At 41.1% G+C, this 21,929-nt stretch overlaps 1 protein-coding gene across 1 annotated transcript; it reads left to right on the top strand.

Annotated features, from left to right (window-relative positions):
- The first annotated feature begins 6,178 nt into the window (after positions 1-6,178).
- sim2 (SIM bHLH transcription factor 2) lies at positions 6,179-19,570 on the top strand. Its single transcript, XM_039006059.1, has 11 exons — positions 6,179-6,353; positions 9,029-9,111; positions 10,302-10,391; positions 13,153-13,261; positions 15,118-15,203; positions 16,054-16,253; positions 16,401-16,507; positions 16,850-16,997; positions 17,320-17,485; positions 17,849-18,284; positions 18,789-19,570. Exons 1-11 carry the CDS (start codon positions 6,179-6,181, stop codon positions 19,568-19,570), a joined length of 2,382 nt encoding a protein of 793 aa, XP_038861987.1.
- Positions 19,571-21,929: the final 2,359 nt, after the last annotated feature.

Raw genomic sequence — 21,929 nt, forward strand, 5'->3', positions numbered from 1 at the left:
AATGGCAAATTACATAGGCCTATACATTTCCATGGGCATTTCTCCACATGTTTCAGTTTATTGAACTGCTCCAAATATTGCAATCTACATCTTTGTAATACTCTGCTACCACAGTAAGTGACATCATTAGAACGTAATAATATTGCTGTTGTCCCAAACATATTCTTCCTCTTGCATGTCCGTTATTGCCTGTAATTAAAATAACGTAGTATGGAATAGGAGTGAGCTGTATGGACAACCCACATCTATGTAACATGGAATATCTCTCTCCTTTATCTAGAACAATACTCTCTAAGCATTACCGTGGTGCATATTGGCTGTATTGGTGAATGTCGTTTGATATCAGGTTGCTCTCTCAGTGTGAGGTGAGGCTAAGCCCAGAGGCTGCTGGGAACACAATGACCTGGGCGGGAGCAGAACACCTGGAAGTGTGAAAGTTAAATTAGTGTGTAAATTCCCCAAACAGAGGTTAATAAGGGGTTAACCTACTCACCGCCTCTGCTCCTTTCCACCCTCCAGCACTCTTCAACCTTCCTCTGTCACTCTCTCTCTCTCTCTCTCTTACACACACACAAGCACACGCACTAGCGCACACACCTATTTAGACTTTTATACAAGTTTAGCTTCCTAGAACAACATGTAGGGTGAGTTCATATTTTATCTCTGACACAACTCTCATCAGTGGGCCATTTTGAGAAGTGAAGTGAAGTTCATCAGTCACTTACCATCCTCTGCATGGCAACCCTCAAACTATCCAACCTGCACCCTCACACCCTCCAGGTAATAAAGCACTCACTGTCTTCCATTCATTCACTGTTATTCTAGAATCCAAGAGATCCATATAGGCCAGTCCAGGAACATAGAAGGATGTCTAAGATGGGGAGGGTGAGACGAGTGGGCGGGCAGATGGGGGAAACCACAAGCATTGGCCTTTAGTGTCTCCTTCAAGTTCCTCCTCCAGCAGGATTTTCCATATCGTCCCAGCGCTCTGTTAATCCATCAGCGGTGACAGCCAGGCAGAAAGCGATAGCCTGAGTATCACAGCCAACACTACAACATAAATAAATGAGCTGATTAGGCCCTTTTTAAAAGGCTGCCAGGACTGAAGGGATGAATGACTCCCATGTTTTTTTTTCATTGAGCAATTATCCGTCTCATATGATATAGTGCCATTTGTATGATAATAATGTGTTAACCGAGCTAAATGTTAGGTTAGTGAAAAGATGAGAGGTGTTGAGGACTCTTCTATGTGCATTGGAACTGTATGGGGTGGTTAGCCTTGTGTTTGGTTGTTTACATGGGAAAATAGTCAAGGATGACTAGGACTAGCCTATAGCAAATATTACAGCAACGTATTATTTTATATTTAATTTTGTGTTTTGAGTTTCCCTGAAGGTTAGTTCATTGCACATGGGACAGGTGATGTTCGAACCCTGCTGCTGTCAGTTTGAGAGAACAGAGATCGATTGGGTACCCATGGTCTATCTGTAACCAAGATGTCAAAGGAATATCCATCCACACACACACACACACACACACACACACACACACACACACACATGGACATCCACATGTAGACCCCAGGAAGAGTAGCTGCTGCATGAGCAGAAGCTAAGGGGGATCCTTATAAACTAAACTAAACTAAACACATGCACACACACACGCACGCATGCACGCACGGACACACACACACACACACACACACAGTCCCTGCAACAGAACTGCGTCCAGTTCCCACTCAGCTATTTCCTGTGAGCGCTACAGTAGTGTGCCAGGTATGAAAACCATATTCAGCATTTTTATTGAAGCTGGCACATTGGTATCAAAGATTTTTTTATGCTCTTGAAACAGACCATGAGTGTATGCTGACTGGGTTCATTTTGTGTCAAGTCACGGAGAGGTCTCTAATTGTTAATTACGTTGAAATACACAGGTAAACAGTAGTTGTTTAAAATTGACTTAATTGCTAGAGTAGACATAATTGGGCAAATAACAACATTGCTCAGATTAAATTGCTCTTAAATCCAAATACAGTTTGAAAGATTATTTGTTTGCTGAATGGATGCACAGATCTTTTAAATAAATTAATTTTGAGGTATTTTATATTAGCTTACCACAGTTACTTTAATTTCTTCCTTAATTTTCATAACCTTACCTGGTTGCAGTAACTTCTGCCAAGGAACTTTTTGTCAAACTTTTGGGCTGATTTTATGAGCATAGCTGCAAGTTAGCCAAATGCATGTTCTATTTGACATCAAGCTAGAACATTTTACCATACAGACATCAATAGAACTTGGATGCTTTATAATTATGTGATGATCCTTAAACATAATCTTGGTGTGTTTACATTCAGACATTCACAAATTATACTGGCAACATCCCACTGGTCACAGACATCAGTTCAATGTCTAGTTTGGATTTACATTTGGTTGAGTTGTCGACTAACGTTAATTCAACGTGAAGTCAACAAATAAATTCTCCATGTCATTGGATTTAGGTTAAAGGTTGGGTGAAAAAAAGAAGAAATGCACTTATGTCTATTACTTTTGTCAAATCCAACCAGTTTCCCATGTTGATTCAAAGTAATCACATTGATTTTGGGGGTTGACATGAAGTGGAAACATCGTTGATTCTAGTTTTTTCCCAGTAGGATGGCCGTTAAAGTTGGAATTTCTGTTTAGATGGGACAACCATTCAAAACACTCACATTTAGATTTCTCTGACAGATTCAATCATTTTTTTTATAGTAGTCTGAAGTCTATTTTGAGATATAAATTCAGGCAACAATAGATTGTTATTGGACAATTAATTGCACGAATAGTGGTAGGCCTATGTGAATTATTTTGGCAACAGTAAACATTAACTTATAATTAAAATATATAAAAACTACAAATATTAGGCCAATGCCATTTGTAAAGATATCTAATTAACGTATTAATTAAATATTGAGCATATAAGCACTTTCTTATTTCACAAAACTATAAGGCTATGAATCCGTAATATATATATTAATGAGAAAAGATCTAGTGGCAAATTAGTTGTATTAGTATTTTCAAGTTTATTTTAAAAGGAATATTTCTCCAAATACACAAAAAAGCGAGTGGGGAAATGCTAGTATGATATTTATCTGAATAATGTTTTAGTACATTACAAAGTGAATTGCATTTTTAATTAGGCTACAGTGTTATAAGTAGGCCTACACAATAGGAATATAAACAGTAGGCCTGAAAAACAGAAATTACAAGCTAACAAAATAGAAAATGAATGATGGACCTAGATATATAGCCTCCATAGCAGGGGTCCCCAACTACATTCAGCCGTGGGCCGATTTTTACTTGAGCGGGTGGTCGGGGGCCAGCAGTGGTGGAAAAAGTACCCAACTGTCATACTTGAGTAAAATGAAAGATACCTTAATAGAAAATGACTCAAGTAAAAGTGAAAATCACCCAGTAAAATACTACTTGAGTAAAAGTCTAAAAGTAGGCTATTTGGTTTTAAATATACTTAAGTATCATAAGTAAATGTAATTGCTAAAATAGGACTACTTAAGTATCAAAAGTAAAAGTATAAATAATTTCAAATTCCTTATGTTAAGCAAACCAGACAGCACAATTTTCTTGGTTTTTACATTTATGGATAGCCAGGGGCCCACTCCAACACTTAGACATAATTTACAAACGAAGCATTTGTGTTTAGTGAGTCCGCCAGATCAGAAGGCAGTAGAGATGACCAGGGATGTTATTTTGATAGTGGGAATTTGACAATTTTCCTGTCCTGCTAAGCATTCAAAATATAACAAGCACTTTTGGGTGTCAGGGAAAATATATGGAGTAAAAAGTACATCATTTTCTCTAGGAATGTATTGAAGTAAAAGTTGGCCAAAAGATATAGTAAAGTAAAGTACAGATACCCTAAAAAATGACTTAAGGAGTACTGAAAAGTATATATATATATATATATATATATATATATATATATATATATATATATATATAAGTATTTTCATACAGTATTTTCCACATATATTCATATATGCCTATTTATGCGTGGAAATACTTGGGAACAGATTTCCTAAAGCAAAATCACTTTGAGCTAATTTCCTGGTGATTTTACAGTCTTTTATTTTCGGAACGGAAATAATTACAAAAATAAAATAACAAATTATTTTTTTGCTCAGAAAACTTAGGGGGCCAAATAAAACCATCCGCGGGCCTCTGGTCGGGGAACCCTACTCTGTAGATAATGTGTGTTTCTTGCTTCTGGCCTGGTTTGACTTTGCATGCTGTCTCGCCATGCAATATAGGAGGTATTACGAGTATATCATATGGCAAAGTGTGTTTTGAATAGCCTACTGAATATGCAAAATTATGGGAATACAAATTATGGAAAGCAAACATAACGAGGGGATTCTATAAACGCATATTCAAATTACCACATTGAATCGTTCAGCCAGTGCTCTATGGCCCAGACCTACGAAATCTTTATGCTAATATTTTGAGACTGTTATTGAAAATATACATTTTGTAGGATATGAACATTAAGGAATTCAAATTCTGTAGGCCGAAGAGGTTATAAAGCCTAAAATCTTTAATCGTTCTAAAAACGTTCCTACAAGGCTTGCAGGACTGACTTCATAGGCTACATCACATTGAATTGGACAATAGCCTACAAGATGTGACCAGATGAATTTGGAAGAGACACGCATGCAGTCTATTGTCATGTCAGCCCTGCGCTGCATTTGGTATTGTTTTTAGACTATTTATTGCACGGTTGCTTTGACAGAGGCAGCGGAGATTTCGTGACGTAACTGTTTGGAACCGTGCCCTCTCTCCCACGTACCGCCCTCGTCCGCCTTTGGTTCTGCGAAAGGAATTAACTTATGCTGCTTGGAATATCGGTCTGCCTTTTGGGATTATTGAACCTGAACAACGAGACTTCTTGAAGAGGGAAATATTGCGTTATTGTTCCTACCAATGTCTGAGGCAACTTCTCATGCTCTCCATTGGTAACGTAGTTCCTATGTATCCTTATCCTGGCGTTGAAATTAAGAAATTGAGAACTCAGTTGATGTCTTCCTGAGTCGATGAAAAAAGGTGGACATTTCATGGGAAGGACACATAGGCCTTATTCACTAATCATCCTAACTGCAGTGCCAGTGCGTCATCGAAGACACTTTTCTGATGGTCATGTCAGCGAGCACACGCAGGAATTAAGTGTGAAACATAACAGTCCAGACGCAGGTAACTTCAAATTGATATTTTGTAAAAACGTCCCTACATCATGGACGTCCTGAAATGTGTCTGGGGCATGTGTGCATCGAGGTTTTAATTACTTGGCAAATGGAATAGTTGGATAGGCCTACATTTCCATAACGCACGAAGAATTTCGCGTCCAATTATTTTCAAACGTTAACAGTATACCTACATGGGCTTAATCCACATGCTTTCGTTAGTCAACGATTTAAATCAACTTTCGATTCATGCATATTAATAATATGTCTAGGGGCCTACACATTCACAACAATAAGGTACAGCGAATCTAACCGAATCTTCTGTTGATGGTGTGACTAACATCGGACATTTTCTGATACTTCAAGGGAGTCATTCCTGTCGAAACGGGGCGTTCATCCGTGGGATGTTTGTCAGAGTCGACGTATTCCGTTGTTTAATCGCTCAATAGAGCATCATGTTTCTCATGCCAACACTTGGAGACTAAAGGGAGCCTACCCAAGATGTGTACTCACTGACTCTTTTGAATGAAAAGTAATCTAAGAAAAAGCCGTTCAGATGATTACAGGGCACTGGTAACTTTAGCGTTGTTTACCACATTAATTGTGTTACGCACACGGGTCGCAAAACAACGTTTGAGACCAAGTCCAATTTTTTTTACAACTTTGGTATCTTCATGTAGGCCTAATGGTTTTTAGATTGAATTTAACGAATTACATGTAACAATTTTCAGTGAACATGCACGTATCTGGAATCTACAAGGAGAGGAACTATTTTTCACGTGTAGATCGTTCAAGAAATGAGAATGAATATGCTGCAATATCGTTATGCTTCTATCTAATTGTTAAGTGCATTTTCTGATTCAAAGATAAAAAGGCTAAATCTACGTGTTGAGGGCGAAGAGGAAGGTGTTCTGTTATGCAACAGGCATTACTTTACATCAGTCAGCGATGAAGGAAAAGTCCAAGAATGCAGCGAAGACGAGACGAGAGAAAGAAAATGGAGAATTTTATGAACTGGCGAAATTACTGCCTTTACCTTCGGCCATCACATCACAACTGGATAAGGCTTCAATCATTCGGCTGACAACCAGTTACCTGAAGATGAGAGCCGTGTTTCCAGATGGTGAGTTATGCTACCACTATCAGTTGAAAGATTAATCATAATTATGTCTTCAAGAGAAGAGGAACATGTCAGTTCTCGAAACATAATATTGGTCTTTGTATTATGGTTCTAACAAATACCCATAAAACGGGTCAGGAAATATAACTAAATACATGTTAATTTTGAGCGCAGCAGGACACTCATATGTCCAAAATATAATCACATTTTCGAAGTAATGTAGATTTCCATTTTCACTTCCCAAAGTTAATGTTCCCATATACAATTTGAGTTTTATTTCGAAAATTATTCTCCAGTAAAATACGTGCTATACAAATTATAAATATCAATATACAGGTGGGTAGTGACGGTGACCATGTGTGCGTAAAAGTGTGATTATAAGTGTCACCAACTTTCCCCTTTCCCACCTGGTCATGCAATTAATAAAATGACTTATTTTACAAGTTTGTTTGCATGATTTATGTTTTCACTCCTAAACACGAGGCTCTAGATTATGATTTATGATAAATCATCCAATTATGGTCAATAAAACTAACACTTCGACAGACTAAACCCCAGGAAAACAGCCCTCTTCCTCTCATAGAATTGGTCTGTCATCACTCATAAAGTCACAGAAACCTTAAAGACACGGACTAAGGGCCACCCGTTAGTTCTGGATTTGAGTAGTTCAGTTTATGACCATTTCACTAATAAAAAGTGTGATATCTTGTGGAATCAAATAAAGAAATACACTGTATAACAATATTACAAAACACTATAGGCTACACAACAAAACAGAATATGAATTATAAATTGGGACTAATAAATTATATAGATGAAGTAGGCAAATATCTGCTGGCTATTTCAAAAGTACAGACCATAGGCCTGTGTTTTAAATTGTAGATACATTTTAGTTTAGCACTTTGGTTATAGCATATATAATTAGATAGGGTTGTTTCACCTTAATTACATTCTTTCAAACGAAATATAACTTTTTAATTAGTTGTAGACAGTATCCTTGCCTAAGTAGACCTCGGCTAAAATACAGTCTGCCATACATTTTTTGTTTTTATGTTCTCTTTTGACATCAGATGTAGCCTATTGAATATTGTCTGAGTCTCAATTTAATTCCCGACATCCTTGGACTGAGAAAGATGTGACCGCCGTCCAACGAGTCTATTTCAATGGCCACTCTCCCTCACATTTGTCAAATTAATGTGTAATCTTATTTTGCAAATAACTATTCTGGGAAATCAGAAACTTTGGCAGATTTCAATATTTATGATGCGCAAAAGTTCGTTAAATATAATAGGCCTATCACCTCATTCCAATTATGCATGTTTATCTCGTGTATTCCATGCGCAAAATGTGCAAATTGCACAAAGAATGTATTTTAGTTTGAGGTAGTTCTTTAAAAAATGTTCATAAATAATAAGAAAACACATTTCTGACATTTCCGCGCAGGTGAAACGTCTCTGTCGCTGCCACTTATCGTTATTTGGGACTATAGATCCGGAAAAGGCCTGTCCTGCACATCACCTAATCCTTTAGCTGACGTCTAATCAAGACACAGGGAATCATAGGAAATGGATATTGATGGTGAAAGTATGAAAATATAACAGTAAAAAACGTGAGCTGTTAACTCTGAATGTTTGACCAAAACATTCTTGAAAAATATTTTGTTGTCAGTTAGACTACTTGGCTATTGCAATATTTTTTTCATATTTTCTCAGTTTTCTCAGTCAAATCAAAGCACTCAAATCAAATCAAAGTATACGTTTACATTGAGAAAATGTAGGGTGATGGTATGTTTTTCTGAGAAAACCCAGACTATGAAACAAGTGTAATTGGCTATTGATTTCACAGCATTTTACAAATTCCACCCTGCTACAAATGTATATGATGGACTAACCTGGCATGCTAATATTCAACTTTATCGCACATCATAGTCAATTTCAAATTAAAGTTGTATAATTTTAGATGACAGTTCTGAAATGTTACTAACACTTTATTTTAAAACATGGATCTGTAAAAACATTTCAGGGGTGATTTTGTCAAGTCACAATTTGCTGGCCTCATCTGCAAACAGACATGTTGAGTATAAACACACAGATGTTATTTGCATGTCCTAGTATCTGATCAAAGCATATAATAGCCAAATGAAATCACAGCGAGGGAGAGTGACTGTAGGGAAAATGTATCTTGTTCTTAGTGACTGGTAACACAACAAAATGTGGAATAAGTCAAGGGGGTATGAATATTTTCTGAAGGCACTGTATACATTACAAGGCTCAATACTTCTCAAACTATTATGAGCAGCATCTCAAGGGATATCTGTCATGGTTTATGTACCCTTTAAGGCTGGCTGGTGTCCATCTTTTCTTTTGGCGTAGAAGGCATTGGGTCAATAGCTTAGTATGTGTGTCTCTGCATTATATGTGGCAGTGCCAAAGATGCCTGAATGGCCTTTTGCAGGCTGTGATCGCATTAGTAAAGTTATAGTCCAAGTCAGACACAGCCTATAGGCAGAGCTATGTGAGTCATAGACATAAACCCTTACCCTTGAAATTGCAGTATCCGATCAGACCAGGAAGAAAAACAATGTAAGGCTATATCTTGTGTCCCCTTCATAGTGTCCTCTTCTCCTGGAAGCAGCTCTAGGTAATGTATTCTAAGCCTGTTGTGTGTTTCCTCCACAGGGCTGGGGGAGGCCTGGGGCCAGCCGACCAGAATCAGCCCTCTGGACAACATGGCTAAGGAACTGGGCTCCCATCTACTGCAGGTGGGATATATTCAACACAGATATATAATACAATATACACAACACAATTACATGTATGTAACACAATAAATGCCACATAATATACACTGAGTGTACAAAACATTAACAACACCTGCTCTTTCTATGACATAGACTGACCAGGTGAATCCAGGGCAAAGCTATGATCCCTTATTGATGTCACTTGTTAAATCCACTTCAATCAGTGTAGATGAAGGGGAGGAGACATGTTAAATAATGGGTTTTAAGCCTTGAGACAATTGAGACATGGATTGTGTATGTGTGCCATTCATAGGGTGAATGGGCAAGACAAAAGATTTACGTGTCTTTGAACAGGGTATGGTAGTAGGTGCCAGGCACACCGGTTTGTGTCAAGAACTGCAAGGCTGCTGGGTTTTTCACAGTCAACAGTTTCCCGTGTGTATCAAGAATGGTCCACCACCCAAAGGACATCCAGCCAACTTGACACAACTGTGGGAAGCATTGGAGTCACTTTCGACACCTTGTAGAGTCCATGCCCCAACGAATTGAGGCTGTGCTGAGGGCAATAGGGAGGGGGGGGGGGGGCAACTCAATATTAGGGAGGTGTTCCTAATGTTTGGTATACTCAGTATATATGCAACATACTGTAAATACAACACAATATTATCAATAAGATTATATGCAAGACAATAATTGCACTAGACAATATACAACACACATAAGTAAACAGAAATAGAAAACAAATCTATAACAGTAAATACTACACTGATTCAAGGTAAATGTATAGTGCAAAAATATACATCGTAAATATAGAACCCTGGAGCAGAGTGGTGCTTAGATGTGTATAACACTATTATATGCATTTAGGAAAATTGTCAAGTTCTTAAGAGGAAATGTAGTTGATTATTTTGATAAAATGCACTGTTTAAATGTTTTTGCTATGGAATTCATGTGTAGGCTTTGCCAAGAATTTGTAATAGATTTCATGTCATGATTAGAGCCAGATGTGATAGAAATTAGAATGAGTGTGTTTTTTAAAGACATTACAAAAGAGTAGACATAAAACCCATTATTAATCAGACTCCCATATGCTGATTTATAACTATCACAATGCAATGTATAAAATACAATTCTAAGTGACCTTCTATGCATTTTTTTTAATGCAAATGGAACAGTGTATTTTCGGGTCTAACCCATGTTTCATTCCCCAGACTCTGGACGGCTTTGTATTCGTTGTCGCTTCAGATGGCAAAATCATGTACATCTCTGAGACAGCGTCAGTCCACCTTGGCCTATCCCAGGTAAGACATAACTCTGCCTCCATCTTGGACCTGGGCGGCCATTGCGTATGCCACGAGCTGTCTGCCTCCCTCAACACAACCAAGGTCACCTAAGGGACATCTGCCTCCTGATATGCCTGTTTAAACATTGATTTGACAGTCAGTAAAACAGGCTGCAGAATGCTAAACTAAGGTTGCCTATGTTCACCTAACACAGATAAGTCAGAGGGCATGGACTGGTCACAGAATATGATCGGTGAGTCTATTCTAGGTGTTGTTGACTTCCTTTGTGTGTGGGCGCTGTTCATTTAAAAATATGGGACGTGCGAAAACGTCCAGCTATTCATGCTGTGAGTGTAGCATTGGTATAGGAAACAAAAAAAACAGTTGGTCAGCTCATGCTAATATTTAAGGTTAGCTTAGCTAGCTATTGCTTCTGACTTCTGTCTCTCTGGGGGGTATTTGCAGTTGGAACTTAAGCTAGCCAGGTTGAAGATGTTATTTTAGAATGGTCCTCCCTGCAGCCTTTCTAAATGGAGCAACGTCATCATCGACTTTGCTGGACATCCAAGATGATTTTGTGTTTTGCGTGTGTGTTAATGTGTAAATGTTTGTGTGTTTGTGTGTGTCTGCATACACGTGTGTGTGTGTGTGTGTGTGTGTGTGTGTGTGTGTGTGTGTGTGTGTGTGTGTGTGTGTGTGTGTGTGTGTGTGTGTGTGTGTGTGTGTGTGTGTGTGTGTGTGTGTGTGAGTGTGTGTGTGTGTCAAATATTTGTTCTGTTTACCCTGTCTTAACTGAGGCCCATGCAGTTTGACTGAGGAGCAGTGTATCGTTGCTGGTTTGGCTTATATATTTCAGTAGGACAGCCTATGGCTCTATTCTTTGGTGCCATCAATGATCAGAATGAAGTGTGATCATCACTCAGGAGTGGGCTTTGCTGCTTGACAAGCCCACTTCTTCAGAGTTGCTGTTCCCCCAGAGAGAGATACTGTCTATCTAACACGTGGTGACTGAAAATATCAAGCGAAATGTAGTCTGCGGCAGCCTCCCTCAAAACAAATGTTTATCGTTGAAGTCCTGTCTCTGATGCATATACTCTGGGTCTCTACTTCGAACATATGGTCGTCCTATATGGTTCACTTTCCAAAACGAGCGACAGAAAATATTTTTTGGGGTGCCCTAGACATGGTGAGCCAGACCAACGGTACTATTCTATGGAGCAGTTTTTTATAATGGGTGTGTCCACATAGATTTTTGCTTAGCTACTAATAGGGGCGTTCTGATTCTGAAAGTGGCCAGAACCTACAGTAGGTAACCACTGTCATTCTAACACTGCACTCATGTGAAGTGATTGTGTACTGAGCTGTGGATAGCAAACAGAAATGCTGATGTCTTGAATATACCTCACCTGAGCAAGCATGGACAGACACACTGAAGGCTGTGCTCAGGAAGCATTCGAGAGAACAGGGGGGCTGAGCAACAGCAATAACTCAATCCTATAAAAACAACACCACCACCTACTCTAAATGTTCCACTCTTGCACGCAGCCCTGATGCAAATGCTGCTAGTGCACACCTGTGTACACTGTGAAGCTTATTCAAATGGACCATCCACTTTTATTGATATCTTGTGTGTGTGTGTGTGTGTGTGTGTGTGTGTGTGTGTGTGTGTGTGTGTGTGTGTGTGTGTGTGTGTGTGTGTGTGTGTGTGTGTGTGTGTGTGTGTGTGTGTGTGTGTGTGTGTGTGTGTGTGTGTGTGTGTGTGTGTGTCAGGTGGAGGTATAGTGGGCTAAGGTCCGTGTTGTTTTAAAATGAACTGCGAAAGAGACAACAGCGAATTCAGTGAAAGTCACTCATTACTTGAGTCTGTTGAGAATGTCTCTGCTTTTACTTTGAGGTTAACCCATCCTCCAGTGTAAAATCTAAAGGTCTGTTTATTATCAGTAACCCACATATATTAACTTACATTGGTGCTTGAACACACATATTTCACTTGTTGCTCTCGCATGCTATTCCTTGTCACCGTTTCTACGACACCAAAAAGCATGCTCAGTCCAAATGCTCTCTCACTACAAAGCATGGATTAGTCCAGCCTAACTCCACACTGTTAAGAAACCAATTTGTTGTTGAAGTGGTGAGCAGTGACCCGCTCACTGAGTGACTCCACCCCAAAATTTGGGAGGTAAAATAGATCAAAGTGGGGCCTGGACAGTGTTCTGTGTTCTCATGCAAATGATTGCCTCTTTCATAAATTAACCCTTGTGTTTCCTGACATCATCCCCCTTTGAGGCAGAGCTGAAAGGGATGCAGAGATCGATTTCAGGGGCGGCAAGAGATTCCCCCCCCCTTCTAACACGCACACACGCACGCACGCACGCACGCACGCACACACACACACGCTCACACACACGCTCACACAGGCACACACACACTCACATACGCTCACGCAGGCACACACACACTCACATACGCTCACGCATGCACGCACACATGCACACACACACACACACACACGCACACACAGTCAGTCAGTGTCCCCCTACAATAGGCATTTCTCTGTGATGATGTAATCCCTTGTAATGACAGAGTATCATCCTGCTAAATGATCAAAAGACCTCAAAACACTATTCAGAAAGACTGTCTTCTTCACATAAGGCTAGAGATTACATGTCATTGAAGAAATTATATGTTGGTCTCTAATCTATATTGTCACTTGCCATTTACTCTAGTCTCAGCCTGATGAAACTTGATGTGAAGTGACTGATTGATTTGTTTCTGTCAGGTGGAGCTGACGGGAAACAGTATTTTTGAGTATATCCACCCGTCAGATCATGATGAAATGACGGCTGTGCTCAGCGCCCATCAGCCCCTCCACCATCACTTCCTGCAAGGTGCCTAACATACTTGATTTATTTAATCTCTGTCTTTATATTCTTTCTCTCCCTCCCTTTTTTCTCTGTCAAATTTGTGTCTTTATTTGTTCTCTCTCACGCTTCCTCTCCCTCACCTTTTCTCACTCTCACTTATTTCTCTCCCTCTCTCTCCCAATCGACAGTCAGTTGATCACAATTTTCCCGCATGCTCAACTCTCTGTATGTTTGTAAGCAACAGTAATGCTACTTCATCGAGGTCTACCTCTTCTGTAAGAAGGAAGTCAGTCAGTGTGACATCATCATACAAATAGCTCAAATAGTTCATCTATGCAGCTGCTATAAGAACACATAATACTTCAACGTATAGCACCATGATACATAATACAAGGCAACACCCAGGCAGCCTCTCTGATGGGCAGGTTTTCATTAACATCCTCTAGGAGCAGCATCTTAAGCCTTATGTGATAACAGCACTCAACATGCAGTGGAGTACTGTTTTTGCATTTTCACATGTCAAATATCTTTTTTCACATGTTGAGGTTATTACATTTAGAGTTCACATGTTAACACCACTTTTTCACATGTGAGAAGAAAACATGTTTTCACCTCACGTGAATTGCAATTGCAGATGTGAAATTTGCGGTTTCACATGTTAAAAACATGTGGAATTGCAAGTTCACATGTTAAAATAAATCATGTGAAAATCACATTTTCAGTTTCACATGTAAGAAAACTCCACATGGTGGTTAAATAAAACAATCTGTAATGCCATCCTGTAAAAAGATAACTTAGCCTACCTGAGAATAATAACTGAAGTGTGTTAAAAAAGATATTTCTTATTTCTGAGCCATCCATTTGGAGTGTTACTGCTAGAGGGGCAGGCCTCTCTTCTTCATTTGAAAAGAAGCTTGCGCGCCGTGTCTCCTTATTTATCCTTTTTAACATGTTGACATTTGCGCTGTCAAAGTTATTCATTTTACTGCACAATTTTGTTTTATCGCATTGTCTAAAATACATAATCTATAAAGCTAAAAATAAACAATGTGATGTCAAAACAAGTTGACTGAGGTCAATTGACCAGATTTTGCTAAATGTTACTTTGAACAAAATCTAAATGTAAATATTCATGTAATGCTTTTTGTATAAGGAAATCTTAAATTACAGCTCAATTTGAGTAAATTAGGAATTTGCAATTAATCGTGATCGCAGTAATAAACTCGATCACATTTTTTAAATAATTTGACAACCCTTATTGGCATTCAAATGCGAAAATGCACATGTGAAAGTGTAGCGGACATTAGTCAGTTATGGTTGATGAGGTAGCCCCACCTGCGACTCGTGGGAGGCCCGGGATCTAATCCCACCAGTTACAGAAGCACATGTGAAATGTATAATATCACATGAACTGTTGGGAAACCATATGTCTCGTGAAAAATCCATGTGAAACTACACACATGCGTCCAAAAACCACGAATCACGTGTCTTTTTTTCCTCATGTGACATTTTTCATGTGTATTTGAAACAAAACACGTGTCTGAAAAGTCGTGAAAATCACGTGTGTTCATGCCTGTACGAAAGCCACATTTTTCACCTAATCTTTTCATGTTTTTTTGTAAGGACACACGCACATGCGCACACACACACACACACACACACACACACACACACACACACACACACACACACACACACACACACACACACACACACACACACACACACACACACACACACACACACACACACACACACACTTGTGTTAACCACATCTGCTGCTTTATTTAACCAGGGTGAGTGTATGACTGTGAAGAGTTTTTATTGTGTCTATGTGCTAATGGTCACTCTCCTCGGCTGTCTGTGTGTGTGTGTAACAGAGTACGAAATGGAGCGCTCTTTTTTCCTGAGGATGAAGTGTGTGTTGGCCAAGCGTAATGCAGGACTGACCTGTGGAGGATATAAGGTACATTTTTACATTTTGGTCATTTAGCAGACACCCTTATCCAGAGCAACTTACAGGAGCAATTAGGGTTAAGTGCCCTGCTCAAGGGCACATCGATAGATGTTTTACCTAGTCGGCTCTGTGATTCAAACCAGAAACCTTTTGGTTACTGGCATAACTATTTGAAACTGCATATTATTTGTCTGAGTCTCAGCAGCTGCAGCATTTCCACTCAAATCTTCGACGACAACCACCTCTCTCCTAAGACACTCCACAGTCGTTCCTCCACCATCCTCATCTTTAGATGCAACAGCTGTATTCTTGACTCCCTCCTTCTTCCCTCTCCCCATATAATATAAATCACCTAGCAGATTGCAATGGAGATCTGCTGTAAATTTACATTGGCAATAAACAAGCCATTTATGTTAAGTAGTAGAATAAATCATCCGTGTGAACTGGGCGAGTGCTATTGAATGACCGGGGCGAGGCCGGCTTTGGCATAGGTAAACAGGAAGTGATGAAGATAAATAGTCCCTTTAGCTTCTAGACACGTAGCTGTTTCAGGAAGGGGAGGGGTGGATGGGAGCGGTGGAGGGGGGGGGGGGGGGGCACTTAGTGGGGTGTAAACTGAAGGTTGAACCTGCTCTTTCTTTTGCAGGGTGAGTGAGATAAGAATTCTGCATTACCAACAATGTTGTGTCTCAATTTATCTATCTCTCAGATCTACCTAAATTTGGACACAAAACCACATTCAGGACACATGTTAAGGCAAGGTGTAAAGACTCTGTCTAGCTATATCTATGTACATGCATGTATCTGTATCTATCTCTATATCACTGTGTATAGCCCCTCTCATCTCTGTGCTTCCCAGGTGATCCATTGCAGTGGCTATTTGAAGATCCGTCAGTACGTGATGGACATGGCGCTGTATGACACGTGTTATCAGATCGTGGGCCTGGTAGCGGTGGGCCACTCCCTGCCTCCCAGTGGAATCACAGAGATTAAGCTCCATAGCAATATGTTCATGTTCAGGGCCAGCCTGGACCTCAAGCTCATCTTCCTGGACTCCAGGTATGGAAGGAAAGGAGGGAGGGATGAAACAAACAAATGTACAATTAGACAAAAAAAGGAAATACAAAATAAAATACAAACACAACAAAGGATTTGAACATCATGATTGCAAATGTTTTACTTTTGACCCCTGACCTTTGGTTCAAGGGTGGCTGAGTTGACAGGATACGAACCCCAGGACCTGATTGAGAAGACGCTGTACCACCACGTGCACGGCTGTGACGTATTCCATCTACGCTTCGCTCACCACCTCTGTGAGTCAGTCCCCCTCTGTGGCCACATTGAGACTCTTATTACTAAACAACCCACACTCTCTTTGAGAGGGTTAGGATTTCTATAAGTGGCAGCTATGGAGTTTCTCACAGAATATGCATGCAGGTTCAAGAGGAGAATAAAAATGATACAGTATTAATGAGTCACGCCTGTCAAAGGAACTCAGCCTTTTGCTGGCACTCTCTCCCAAGCATTCTGTTTGTATTCCATCGCTATGTGCACTTCTCTTTCTGTCTTTCAATCTTTTATTCAGGCACTGTCCAGTCTGTGATTTGATCTATCTCTCACCCCAATATTTCTCTCTCTCCCCCTTTCTCCTGCAGTGTTGGTGAAAGGGCAGGTCACCACTAAGTACTACCGTATGTTGTCCAAGCACGGGGGCTGGGTGTGGGTGCAGAGCTACGCCACCATCGTCCACAACAGCCGCTCATCCAGACCCCACTGCATCGTCAGCGTCAACTACGTTCTCACGTGAGTCAACACTTTCCCCTTTCACCTTTCACCTTTGACCTGAGTGGGGCTGTGACAGGTGAATCACTCCCTAAAACACTTCCATTTAATAGTCTTGGACATTTTGTGGCAAAAGGTCTGGGTTTGAAACACAGGCTAATTTGTAAGGTGATGCCCCCGGTTTGTCTGTGTATGTTACATAGTACGAAATGGAGCGCTCTTCTTTCCTGAGGATAAAGTATGTGTTGGCCAAGCGTAGTGCAGGGCTGACGTGTGGAGGATATAACATGTGTGAGATGCTAATCCAAGCTGTTCTGTGCTGTATGTATATGTCCCTCCTCAGGGACGTAGAGTATAAAGACATGCAGCTGTCTCAGGAGCAGAGTCGAGCGGCCAAACCCATCTTAGCCTTTAAGAGTGGCCTGGCCTCCTCTCAGGACCTCCGCAAACAACTCAAAACCAAAGCAGTCAAGATCAAGAGCAAACTGAAAACAGCCCCCTACCCTCAGGTACTACAGACTACTGCTCCTCACACTGGGTTACTAATACAGTTCATATGCAGTGTAGTACACACTACATACTGTACCTGTACTTTCACGCGTACTAAGATATCAGGATGAATAGCTTTATCCAGCTTGGAAAAAAAGGAGACACTGCAAACTCCTCAACGCAATGACCTTTTGCGTTGTATTCACAATCAGTAACTTTCCTTTTGAAAATTCATGAAATATCCTCTTCATAGTTATCCCAAAAATATAACAAGTAGGACTTGATTCTTTGTCTTAGCTTGACAAATGAACTGTACACAACACTGTCTATGTTAAAAAATAACAACACCACCATAATCTGTTGTCTACTGTCTCCACCTCCAGCCCAACAGCACCTACCACCCAGACAAGCTGGACTGCTCCCCCCAGGGAGGAAGTTGGAAGGAGAGCACCCCCTACCCCCTGAACCCCTGTCACGGGCAGATCTCAGGCCCTTCTGGAGGCCCAGAGGCTGGAGAGGTCCTGTGTAGTAGCAGCGCCCCCTATGGCCTCTCCTTCCCCTACCCCTATGGACACCTACCCCACACAGACTCCCAGAGGAGGTTGCGACACACCCAGGGTTCTTCCTCCGCCTCACCATCCCCGTCTTCCCCTGGCCTGGCCGCCCAGCAGCTGCTCAGCTCCCTGCAGGGTCGAGGGAGCGAGGGGCGGTGGAGCTGTGCCAACGCCAAAATCCACCATGGTACTAACCCTGCTCACACCCTGAGACCATTCGCTGCATCGTGCTCCATTACTACAGCCACCACAGCAGCATATTCAGGTATGGCTCTGGCTCAAAAGCATGGGGCTTCCAAATCAGAACTGAGGAACGCAGAGCTCTTTCTGCATGCTTTTGAATGCACTGCTAACTGATACGATCAGGTTTCCAGTAGCATTGCTATATTTTCCAAAAAAATGCTTGCACAGAAATTCTGGATGTTGCTAAATAACCATCTAACACATTTAGAAGCAGCTTGGAGGAAACAACACCTTAGGGAAGTTGAAAATAAGTTAAAACTTAGAAAAGGTGAACTGTCACTTTAAAGTGCTCTATCTTTTACGCCTTTTCCCTTTTTGTTCTCAGGTCAGACATGTTCATGAAAAACATGAAAAATCATTGCTGACTGTAGCATTGGGGAAACGCAGTGTATGCTGCACTGCTCACTTCCCTGCTCCTCTGATGTCACTGTTAAACCCTAATCATTCTCAAGATAGCGTTTTAGCTCAGTTTCACTGTAGCATTTTAGTCTGAATCTCACCGTAGAGTTTAATTTCTCCACGGCAGGCCCCACGGCGAGCAGGAGGTACCCCCCCTGCGAGCCCCTTCATGATGGCTTCTCCAGCTGCTCAACCCCGCGCCCTAACAGCAGGTTCAAGGAAGAGCCCTATGAGCATCACACGCTTGGCCAGAGCAAGACCACAGAGGACCGCCTGCACTCCCAGTCACAGGCTACTAAAGAGGACAGCAAGCTGCCGTTCAGTCGAGACTACCTCCACAAGGCCTCCGAGGGGAGTGGTTGTGTAGGAGGGGAGAAGCCGGTGTCCTGTCCCCTGCTGAGTAGCTCTGTGCTGGGGAAGGTGAGCTGCGAGCAGTCCCGGTCCTTCCATGGCCTGGGCCAACCCTTCCCCATGCAGGTGGTCCTGGAGCAGCGCAGGAGGCTGTGTATGATGGAATCCCCCTACAGCCACAGTGCCACCGGCCCCCTGGAGCACACGGACAGCAATGGGGAGCGGGGGAGCCCCAAGTTGCTGGATCCTGAGGCGGGGGAGGAGGAAAGGAGGATGTGGATGGGGGTTGGAGTTGGGATGGGAGTTGCGGTAGGCCTTCCGACCCAGGCTCCGTACGTGTCTTTGAACCTCCACCACGTCTTGGCCAAACACAGCTCCTTCCAGGCCCCGCCCTATGCTGCCCTCGGCCACTTGACAGACAGCTACGGTTACCGTGGTGACGAAATGGGTTCTTACGACTACAAGAGCCAAAGCCCCGCCTCCAGCTCCTCCCCTGAGATCCACAGGGAGATCCCTCATTACATCGGCACGTCCGTCATCATCACCAACGAGAGGTGACACAGCTCGGGGGTCGAAGGACAAGGAGGGACAGACACCCTGAGACTTCAGCCTTTTTGGTCAGAAACACAGACAATGACCAGAAGCTGTATCAGTGACTTTGTAACTGTGTCAGCCAGAAGTCGAATCACTTTCTGGGGACCCTGTCTGGTTAAGACCACATGGCTCTCCATTTCTGTTTTTCAGATGTTTTCTACGCAAATAAACCAACGTCAGACTCCTCTAAGGAGCCAGTAATTTCAGGTTTCTTGATTATATTATATTTTTGCATACTGTTTATCCAATAGCATAAATGCATTGTCACATTCTAGTTCAAAGCCATTTTTTTGACAAAATCTCAAGGACCTTTGAGCCATGATACAGTACATAATTTGAGGTACAAATTGCCTGTGAAGAATACACCCCTCTAATGTTGTAACTCAGAAGCACCAATCATAACTGACCTGAACAAGAAGATACTATAAAACGGTCTAAAAAAGCAGCATTTAGATTGAATGTAGAATGATTTCAACCCAATTTGCAAGCTAGTTTAAGTGCAAACGGTTTCCAATGCACTTCTTTTTTTGTGACAGCGACATTAAAAAGGGCATAAGATATGCCAGCACAAAATAATAAATGCTGTCACTCCCTACCTTGTATATTGAATGGAAAAATGACAGACGCAAAAGTATTGAACGTGGACACTTTCTTGCAAACATGAATGAGATTAAATATTGTTCACCCTCTTTTGAAGTTAACATGAATTAATTTGGTCAATTATATCAATGGCAGAGATGGGAAACACAATGTGTATATTTATTATTGTGCAACACATAGCAGCTTGCTTATTTATGAAGAAAACCAGGATCTAACATGTATAATGAGAAAAACGTCAACTGCATTGGGGAAAATGAAATGAAATAAAACACGGTAGTTTGCTTTAATTCTGAATGAACAATTCAAATGAAATGTCCTGCCAGACAGTCGTTGTCCGTTTCTATTTTCAGCTCTTCTTTATTCTTCAGAATGCATAGTGGATATCATCTGGTTATTGAAGAGGTCTGGACATTGCTGTGATATCAAGCACATGTAAATGTCAGAATAACAAACACTTTTATATAATAGGTACATATAACCTTACTTTCTTCTATGATGTCATCTTGAAATACACCTTTATGTCCTCCTGCCTGTATCCCTTCAACCTGGTCAAATGGACCCTCCAAATGTCTGTGTATGTGGGAGTGTGTTCTACCAATGACTACAAGAATCTGTCTATCCACTGTGGTCTTCTGTATCCATACACCTCTCCAAATTTCCCTTAGGACCACTGCACCCTCAAATGTTTTACAGCGTTGAGCAAATTTCAGGTCTACTGAGCACAAAACTTGAACGTTTGGAAAATTCTGTGCAACTTCCAGCGCACATTTACTGTGAACACTGAGGCTGTACCCACTTTAACTTCCAGTTTTAACAGTGGCCAAGTAGGCTACTGTGGCTATTTGATCATAATGTAGGTCTACCAGAGTCGCCTACCATCAAAAACAATGGAGAAAAGCCTTCTCATAACATTTTAACATCATTGAGCCTACAGTAGCAGCCAATGTGTGGTGTTCACTGAATGCTATAAAAACAAAGAGTCACACACTCTATTTATAAACTCCCCGTCATTTATTGGGTAAACCACCAACGTTTCGGTATCACTGTGCCTTCTTCAGGGTGATCAATTTATGCCTACATTCCATGAGACTTTTGAAAAGAAAAACATGCAGGGCTTGACATTAACCTGTTTATCCATTTGTCCTTCATAGAAGGAGGTGACTGTTGTGTTGTTTGATGCAAGAAACCACTTCACAAAATAAAATGCATTATTATTCCCATACCATTAATACACAGAGTCAGACAAAATTATGCTACCCTCTGTCTATTGGCTACAGTACTTAGCTTATTCAAGCCTGTCCAAAAATACACCACTGCGCCATTAAGACAAAAAAATATATTTACCTGACTCCCTTTTCAGAAATGTACACGTTTCGTGCTCTTGTAGGAAGCAATCACTCCCCTATTGCTGACTAAAATGATCTATAACGGGGCTAATAACTCACTAACTAGCAAAGGATATGAACAAAATGTGCACACGTGGCTACATACAACACTCGCTTTGATCTCAAAACAAGCCCATTACTGCTCATGCTGTAAACACAGTCCAGTTCAAAGTAAATGGCACAGATCCATATACGGCAATGGTCTATTTGTATGTAGGCCTACTGCAGCTCTGATTGTTTATGCCACACTGGTCTGTGTGGAGTACGGGCTGAGTTGTGCGTGTCAATGCAATAGAATCCTACGCCGATGCTTTATACCTACAACAAAATATCTTGCA

This window comes from Salvelinus namaycush, chromosome 12 (assembly GCF_016432855.1).
Source record: "Salvelinus namaycush isolate Seneca chromosome 12, SaNama_1.0, whole genome shotgun sequence".
Taxonomy (NCBI): domain Eukaryota; kingdom Metazoa; phylum Chordata; class Actinopteri; order Salmoniformes; family Salmonidae; genus Salvelinus; species Salvelinus namaycush.